The sequence below is a fragment of the Silurus aristotelis genome (genome assembly GCF_946808225.1).
Source record: "Silurus aristotelis genome assembly, chromosome: 13".
Lineage (NCBI taxonomy): Eukaryota > Metazoa > Chordata > Actinopteri > Siluriformes > Siluridae > Silurus > Silurus aristotelis.
The window spans coordinates 18,219,450-18,229,320 of record NC_139586.1 but is presented as its reverse complement, the minus strand read 5'-3'; the positions used below and the strand labels follow the sequence as shown (position 1 = coordinate 18,229,320).

General features: G+C 37.7%; 1 protein-coding gene across 1 annotated transcript; it reads left to right on the top strand.

Moving 5' to 3' along the window:
• The first annotated feature begins 2,141 nt into the window (after positions 1-2,141).
• Positions 2,142-9,871, top strand: pycr1b (pyrroline-5-carboxylate reductase 1b). Its single transcript, XM_083558057.1, has 8 exons — positions 2,142-2,297; positions 3,472-3,557; positions 3,792-3,862; positions 4,144-4,323; positions 6,614-6,835; positions 7,041-7,133; positions 8,787-8,950; positions 9,056-9,871. The coding sequence occupies exons 2-8, from the start codon at positions 3,491-3,493 to the stop codon at positions 9,219-9,221; spliced, it is 963 nt and encodes a 320-aa protein (XP_083414183.1). The 5' UTR covers positions 2,142-2,297; positions 3,472-3,490; the 3' UTR covers positions 9,222-9,871.

Genomic DNA, 9,871 nt, shown 5'->3' with positions numbered 1-9,871 from the left:
CTATCAAAAGTGGTCCAAGGAAGGAACAGTGGTGAACCGGCAACATGGTCATGGGGGGCCAAGGCTTATTGATTTACGTGGGGACCGAAGGATGCCCCATGTGGTCCAATCCAACAGACGAACTACTGTAGCTCAAATTACTGAAGTAGTTAATGGCAGCAAAAGGGGCACCAACACAATATTAAGCAGGTGGTCATAATTTTATGCCTGATCAGTGTATAAAGGGGTTTAAAATATTACTGATAAATAAGAATTAAGTTAAAATATAAACTATACTATATATTGTGTCAAAATCTTACTTAATAAAATAAAGAATGCTTGAAAGTGTGCTTTGTCATTGCCATGTTAAAGGATCGATTGTCACCAGTTTGTGTGCACAGAATCCTATCTGTAATCAGTAAAGGGATCCTGAATACTTTCTGAATCTCCTGTATATGTCAATGTACTGTTGCCTCCTTTTGAAAGACCAATTAGTTATTCACACTGCAAATAAAATATATCATATCAACTAGAAATATACAGCCATGTAAAATGGCTGTATAAGATTATACAAAATGTCTTTATTAAACAGTTTTTATACAAAGAAAAAGAATAGAACCTATTTCTAGATATTGTTACTTGTTTCAAACTTTAAATGAATAGTTTTATTCTAGTGTAATCGCAGACTTCTTGAAAGAAGCAAAGGTATTAAATAACATAAGACATTTTTAAACATCCAGTTAGTTATGTAGTCATCCATTGTTAGAATGTTCAGGAGTTCATAGTCTTATATTTGTTTTGCAAAGAAATCTCATAATAAAGATTTCTTGTATTCAACATAACCTAACTTGCTTCTATATCGTTTTTTGGGGTGTGTTTAATTTAATTTAGAGTACAAAATTACAGAAAGTTTTTGTACTATATGTTAACGCAAATTAGCAAAAGAATGTAAACAGCCTCATATGGGAATTTGATCCAGAAGAATAAGGTGTCATGAGCAGACAGTTGACTATGCACAACATTTCAACTTTGCACAGCAATTATGTTATTTTACCTGCATAACAAATGGTGTTAGTGTCAGCTTTCAAAAGCACTTTACACTATAATAGATGCAGATGTCTGAATGCATCACATTTGTTCAATATGAGAAATGACATTATAAATGTGCAAGCATGCAACACAATTTCACTAGTAAGTATAACAAATAAGAACCGTACAAATGTTTCTTCTTATTTTAATTTAAATATGAGGTTTAATTATGAATCACTTGCTTTAAAACTTTAATCATTTTTATTGTCATAGCCACCTCGTGTGTTCACAAGTTACTAAACAATTTAATAATTTTGCTGTAATTTTACAGTAGATGTAATGAGAGGTATTTTGGAATTTGTATGGGTTTTTGTGCTAAAAATAATTGACAAATGTGCTATAAAACCGCTTATAATTTTAAAGCAACTAGTCATCCTTTTGGGGAATTAAAAAAATAAATCATATTCATGGAAAAATGCAAATATTATTTTACTATTTCAGTGAATGTTTACATTTTAATGTAAGCTTTAAAAGCTCAGTTTAGCATGTTAAATCATCAAAGTCAAATTATTTTTGAGTAATTATTATTAAATATTATTATTATTATTATTATTATTATTATTATTATTATTATTATTATTATTACAACTAATAAATAGATTTTTTCTTTTCTAACATATACCTCCAATGGAAATCTCTAAATGCTTTTTTTGAAAAGCAATCTGCTCTATTAAGTTCATTTTTTCACATTTTCATTTATTATAATCATGTTTTTAAGTAGAAACTGTTATTTGTTTATAATTGTTTGCAGTGTGATATATAATTTGACAAATGCAAAAATAAAAAAAGGACCACTAAAGTCGTAAAATTTTTATGTCAAGCTTATATCATGTTGCCCATTTTTTATATAAATAAAAAAAAAATAAAATAATAAAAGTAGTCAGGATGACTGTAATAGTTTATCCCTGTTGCACAGTTCCGCTTATCCACGTCACATGACTGTGAACTTGACCTGTGTTATTATCCAAGCTCCAAACGTGGTGCAGGAAATGATGCAACTGGATTGTAGTACCCGAAGCTCCGCCCACACCAACACACTTAGCGCTGATTGGTTACAAGATCTAAGACTCACTTTTCTGATTGGTCGCTTCTCTCCGACTCTCTCTTTGGCGCGCTGTGTACAGGAGGAAGCCACGTTGACACAAAAACGGTGATTATATTCCGCGACATTAATAGCGACGCTTTGAAACCAACAGAATTTGCTGTCAACGCTTGAGAGAGGTGTGAAGGTAGGCATTTACCCTGATATACAGTAATTCCATACGAGGAAACGGTTAGTGACCCTTTCATTCACAGGGCTAATGATGCTACTAAGTTAATGTAAGTCTGTGTTCATTAGCAGAGGTCAAGATGTTGGTTATGGATGAATCTGTGACACATGTATAGTGTCATGCTAAAGCCTTGGTTGATACACTTTTTCATGTCTTTATTGTTTGTGGAGTGCTTCATTGTTGTTCTTGTAATAACCTCTATAGATTGCTGGGATTACAGACTGTTAAAGCTTCCTGTTGTAAAAATGTTGAAAGTTTGAACCATCCTATAAAAATAAATTAATCCAAAAACCATTCTCAGTTTTTACTTGGTGAGAATCTGGTCTAAATATTGTAGCATGCACCAGAACTATTCGATATTATGTTTGTTTGTTTTTTCTCTCATTATGATCAAGCACAGCCTTGGAGAATTAAATGACTGCAAATCACTGAAAAACGACCTGTAAAATATTAGAAGTTTTCTGATCCTGGTAATAAAACCTTGAGTATGGGTTGATCTGGCATTCCTACTAAATAAGTCAATTCTCACAAGAGGACCAACTAATTTAAATATGCTACAGAAATCCACATTCGATTTTATCCAATTTCATTTGGATACTTATTTTAAAGCAGATATTGTCATGAAGCAATTAGACAAGAATCTCTGATTAGCAAACCAAAAGCAATCGTAGCTAGAATAATAACCTGTCATAGAGGCGAAGGTGGAAAACCAGTTTTTTCAAACAAAATTATGAAGCTTGTTAGAGTCACACCCAATAGTGCTATTTCAAAGAACTGGTCTTTGGCAAATTGATAGTATAAAGCCAGACACTACTGATTGTAATTAAAGAATGTACAGTGTGAGCGTCATTATACGAGTCTCTGGTATCCAGCTGATATTTGTTTGAACAGGCTTGCTCTTGCTGAGATGAATCCTAGAGATCAGACTACAAAATCTGTTCAAAGGGATCATTTCCATATTACTGGCTTCTTCATTATTAGTAACATGGAATTCAATATTGCAATGATTAGCAAATCATTTATACATTGTGCAACCCTAATCTGAATAATAATTTATTGTGCCATATTCTATAAATCCTGCATAATGCTTTTTAGTCAATGAATAACTGAGTCTGTATTTGTTAATCTTCAGGTCTATCGAGGTAAACAGAATGAGTGTAGGCTTTATTGGAGCGGGTCAGCTGACCCAAGCCTTGGTCAAGGGCTTTACTGCAGCAGGTAAGATCTTCCTGATCCTGGTGACTATCATCTGGATATTTGATTTAGTACCCAGAGAGCTTCATTTGCTTGTTTTATTCTTGATTTTAAACACCAGGAGAGATTTGAGTTCTGTGGTTGTTATAATTAGTGTTTTGGATGCCAGCTCTGCTCTGCTTTCTCACACACCACACATTTACAGGCTCTCTTGTTCTTCTCTTTGTTCCTGTTGTTGCTCCTGGCTTTCTCTCTCAGGTGTAATTGCAGCTCACAGGGTCACAGCCAGTTCTCCGGATACAGATCTGCCGACAGTGGCCGGGCTCAGGGTCAGTGTGTTCTGGATTCAGAGGCCTGTGTGTGTGTGTGTGTGTGTGTGTGTGTGTGTGTGTGTGTGTGTGTGTGTGTGTGTGTGTGTGTGTGTGTGTTCTGGATTTAGAGGCCTGTGTGTGTGTTCTGGATTCAGGTGTGTGTGTGTGTGTGTGTGTGTGTGTGTGAGTGTGAGAGAGAGTTTGCGTAGTTGAAGACAATATGTAGTGGCTTTCATACAGACAGTGATTGTGCTGTTTCTATGTGAGGTGTAACATCACATTTCTTTAAAACACTTAAGAAAATGGGCGTAAACTTCACAACCAGCAACAAGGAAACGGCGCACAAGAGTGATGTCCTCTTTTTGGCCGTCAAGCCTCATATCATTCCTTTCGTTCTGGATGAAATCGGACCTGATATTGAAGACCGGCATCTCATCGTGTCCTGTGCTGCAGGAGTCACCATTAGCTCTATTGAGAAGGTGTGTGATAAGAGAAATGCATAAACACTATTCACATGATTTCATATAATACCCTTTCCATCCATGCAGCCACATAAGGAAATCATGTCACAGCAGGGTTTTCAAATGATGGTGGTGCTGATTTTCATCGACATTTTAGGCTATTTAATGTTTAATATTTATTTCATGTTATTTATTTACATTGTTAATTGAAATCAAAAGCACCCTCACCCACATAAAATTATTTTTGATTTTATACATTTGAACCTTTGCTCTGGCACATGGCCTGCAGTTGGAACATGACCAGATCACACACTAATGCATGCAGTTCTACCTCCCCTCTTTGTGGGGGGGAAATGTGTGTGTGTGTGTGTGGGGGGGAAATGTGTGTGTGTGTGTGTGTGTGTGTATATGTGTATATGTATATATGTGTGTGTATATGTGTGTGTATATGTGTGTGTATATGTGTGTGTATATGTGTGTGTATATGTGTGTATATGTATGTATGTATGTATGTATGTATATATGTATATATGTATATATATATATATATATATATATATATATATATATATATATATATATATATATATATATATATATACACACACACACACAAACACACACACCGTAATTTCCGGACTATTATGCGCACCCAAATATAAGCTGCACCACTGAGATTTTTATTTTGAACATAAATAAGTTGCACCTGTCTATAAGCTGCAGGTTCATATATTGAAACTAATGAACTTTACACAGGCTTTAATGAAAGACAGTGTCTGTTACACGGCTTGTATCTAAACAGTAGCCTACCAAGAAAGTCATTGTTCACTGTCTTCCTCCTTCCTTCCACAACTATTTCTCTCGAGTTTTTCTTTTTGCATCGTCATGCATTTAAAAATCACCATCGGTGAAGCTTTTCTCCCGATGCCGTGCAGCTCAGAACACAGGTGAAGTGCGTTTTTTTATGCCCAGTTGTTTTCAGCGTGACGAATGATTTGCATTTCTTGTTGCCAGTCCGAGTGAGCGGCAGGTTAAACGTCCGAGGAACCGCATCCATATTTATGATGTGGTGCGGCCTGATTCAGTGGGAGTGCATTTAATATAAAGAGTTTCATTGGTTCACCTGAACCCGTTCGTCAATTTCATTGGTTTAATGTTATGGGGCTCAGTTTTTTGGCTTGAAGCTTGTGAAACCGGGAAAAACCCAGGAAAAATCCATAAATTAGCCGCTTCACTGTTTAAGCCGCGGGGGATCCAAGCGTGGTGACAAAGTATCGGCTTATAGTTCGGAAAATACGGTACAGTTCTTTTTTCCTACCATCCTTCCTGTTTTCACTATGTGCACACGTTACATTTCTGTTTCTGAAATTTAAGCTTGATTTTCAAAAAAGACCGGGCTCAACTCAAAATCTACTCAGAGATTGACTTAGGGCTTGATTTGGAACATGGCTCAGTGTTTAACAGGGGGCTGGACTCTAACCAAACTGGAGCTCTACTGAAAGCTTGACTTGGAGCCTGATTTGGAGCTCAACACCGGGCTTTAGTCAGGGTTCAACTAAAAGCTCTGCTGGGAATTCTACTCATGACTCGACTCTGATCTTTACTGGGATCTTGCCTAGGGGCTTGACTCAGTGCCTCATGTAGGACTTGACTCAGTGTTCTACTCTATACTTGGCTTGTTTGTGTTTGTAGTCTTTTATCGTGATCAGTCTTTTTATTTTTATTTATTTATTGATTTTAAAAAAAAAAAAGCTTTTTGCAGGTGAACAGTTTGAGGCACATTTTCCTTCAGACTGATTCTGAATACTTTTATATTATTATGTACCGTGTTGCAATAAAAGTTTAAAACCTTTGATCAAGGTGATTGTATCTGCGCTATGTATTTATACTTCACGCACGCGACTCTCTGCAGGCATGAACTGCTATCATTTATGTACATTACTTTTAACAATTGATTTTTTTTTTCCATTAGATGTATAATTCATAATGGGTATGTAGATGCAGAAATCAGACTGAGTACTGTTTTCTGTGTATGAAATCTACTCAGATTTTTTTATTGTCCTGCAATGGTTTAAACAGTAATACGTATCTTAATAACCCTAAAACCCCTCTCTCTCTCTCTCTCTCTCTCTCTCTCTCTCTCTCTCTCTCTCTCTCTCTCTCTCTCTCTCTCTCTCTCTCTCTCTCTCTCTCTCTCTCTCTCTCTCTCTCTCTCTCTCTCTCTCTCTCTCTCTCTCTCTCTCTCTCTCTCTCTCTCTCTCTCTCTCTCTCTCTCTCTCTCTCTCTCTCTGTGTGTGTGTGTGTACAGAAACTGCTTCAGTATCGTCCTGACCCTAAGGTGATTCGCTGCATGACTAACACCCCAGTGGTTGTGCGTGAGGGGGCTACGGTATACGCCACCGGCACGCACGCTGAGGTGGAGGACGGGAAGCTTCTGGAGCAGCTAATGGCCAGTGTGGGCTTCTGCACGGAGGTGGAGGAGGATCTGATTGACGCTGTTACAGGACTCAGCGGCAGTGGGCCAGCTTATGTGAGTGGTTTTTGGGTTCATGAAAATGTTGAGGCTTGCTGTTTGGGTGCTGATTAAGCATATTCTTTATATTCAGAAGGCGTGCTATTTGCTGAATTATTTAGTCCAGTTAACCTGTGATGAGGAGATTTTAATGTTGCACGGTTTCGAAATGAAGAGTCAGCAATTGCCAAGGTGTTCATTGCTTATGTTTGTGCGTGTTCAGGCTTTCACAGCTCTCGATGCTCTGGCTGATGGTGGTGTGAAGATGGGACTGCCCAGGAGGCTGGCTGTGAGACTGGGAGCACAGGCGCTGCTTGTATGTAGTGCTTTTATACACATTATCACATCAGACATCAATATGATCTTGTGCCATTGTTTTCCTGTTAACATAATTGTATGTAATAAATTGACACAGTATGCTGTTTATTTTTATGCCTTCTGTAAAAGGTTCTTATTTTGCTCATTTAGCTGAATAGTAGATGTAGTTAAGCCGAGATTAAGGCTATTTTGCAAGGAAGCGCCCCTGATTGTAGTTCATAACCTTCTGTTCATTCGCTTAAAGCCTCAGCCACTAAACCACCACTTAAACCCAATACAGTGCTCCCACTACTGCCACTTCTGGAATGTGTCCTGGAAGTCTTCTTTTTAAGCGTGTCAAGCACCTTCTGCGATTCGCGCTGGATTTCTGCAATAGTGTAAAAATGACAGCTTTGAGCTGGATCTCCATCTTCGGGAAGTCCGCAGGAGCCAAATCTGGCAAGCAGGGTGGGTGTGGAAGTGAGATTATGTTGATCATGTCTTCGCGTATGAGTAAAGCTCGGTGACAGGGTGCGCACGTGGTCTGAATAGCAGACCTGGTAATGTGTCCACAGCACGATGTCTTTCGGCACACTGACTTATGAAGGTCGGTGCTCCCTGTGACTGCGGGATGCCATCTGTTGGTCTGTTACTAAACTACTCTTGAAACTTTTTGATATCACTATCTTTGATTTTTCCTCTAGTTCTGTCTCTAATCCTTTTTAAAGGCCAATCATTAGATAACTTTTTATGACAATGCAATAGAGTGACACAGATCATGAAAATGTATATGTCTCACGGGGAGATATAAAGACTTGCTCAATCTGCACTCTGGCTCTAATGACTCTCCTCTTAACTATTCAGGAGGCTGCAGTTGAGATCATTAGCTTAAATCATTACTTACTGTGATGCTCAGCATTAATCATGAGAACTTGCTAATGTTAACTATCCACAAAATTACATTTTTATATTCTCTTACCAACCATTTTTTTGAAAAATTGTGCCCCTGTTAATTCATGCAAATGTTTACATCAGAGTAGGGGGGATGCAGTGTCAGTGACCCACTTGGTTGGCTAGTTTAAGTTTTTCAGTACAGGTAGTCGTTGATTTACGACCACAATTTGGACCGAAAAATTCGGTCATAACACGATTTGGTCGTAAGTAGAGTAGGCTATATGTGCAGTACTGCGAAATGATGCCGGAAGCTGGTACGCACAGCTGGCTAGCGACTGTGGTCATAAGGTTGATGACTACCTGTATTTTTAAATGGAGAAGTTTGTACAGGTTAGTGCTAAAAAAATGCACTGTTAAGAGGTCAGAGTAAAATTGTGAGACCAGTTTGAGCTGACTGGAAAGGTTACTACAACCACTTTTGATAACAGTGACGAACTGAAAAGCAACCTTGAAGCAGATTACATCTGTTCCCACTCTTACCAGCCAAGAACAAGAATCTGAGTTTACAGTAGGACAAGTTTTAAACGGATTAGACAAATATCACCTAGTTACATTCCTATATGCAGGAAAATTAAGTAATTATTTTAAATAAGTAAATTAGTTAAGCAAAATATTGTTGATAGTTGTAAATGTTTCACAAACAGTATACCAGTAATGATTAGCGTAAGAGCTGTAATATATATCTGACCAGCATGCCCTGTATTCTTTCTAATTTCAGGGCGCTGCTAAAATGCTCCTTGATTCAGAGCAGCACCCAGGCCAGTTAAAGGACAATGTGTGCTCACCAGGGGGCGCTACCATCCACGCCCTGCACTTCCTTGAAAGCGGCGGCTTCCGGAGCCTTCTCATCAATGCTGTGGAGGCTTCTTGTATCAGAACCAAGTAATTTTTCTCCTGCTTTTTTTTGTCTTCTGCATGATTCTGTCCTGTTTTTGGAGAGATATATCAGAGCTTTTGTTAAATTGTGGACTTTTTTCTTCTTTCAAGGGAACTGCAGTTTCTCGCTGATCAGGAGGAAATCTCTCCTGCCGCTATTAAGAAGACAACGCTGGACAAGGTGTTGCAGCAGCCTGGAATCTCTGCTAATACAATGGCAACCAGAAACCGAGTCAATTTATTCAACAAGAGTGGATTTAAGAAAACTGGTCTCTAAACTGAAATGAACAGAAGTGCATTTCCAGCATGCTGTCTATCGCCTCGTGCCTCCCTGCAGCAGCAGACAGTTTGTTCGCTCTCTTGGGAGTAGCATCAGGAGTTACAGGCAGCAGATGCTACGTGATTTTTATTTTTTTCCAAAAGTACCTCCAGTCCTTTAAAAAGAAGTCAACAGCAATATAAAATTTTGTTTTGTCATCTAATTTTTGTCATTCACTGTTAATATTTGGGCCCAAAATAATTATTATTTTAACTTAAACACATAATTATAAATATACATATTTATTTGCACTGCCCAGTGAATTCCTGTAGTGAGTCCCCACACCTACCCTTTACATTGTAAAGACCTTTTGAAGTTTCTTCATCTGTAGAAGAAAGTGAAGGTGCAAAAAGTCAACATGTGGTCATTTTTGTTCTTGTCTGCTCTCTTGTCTATGTTAAAGCCCTTTATAAAGATATGAATAAAAACAAAAAAGAAGCAAATTTAGAACTTGGAGACTTTGTCACTGAACGTTTGTTGTTTTGAAAGAAAAGAAGAAACCTGGTCATGTTTTAAATCACCAGGAGTTCCAGTATGTTGTAATGAACAAAACTGTTTCTACTTCCTACAGGCTTGAATAAAAAATAGAGCTGATTGTAATAAAGAAA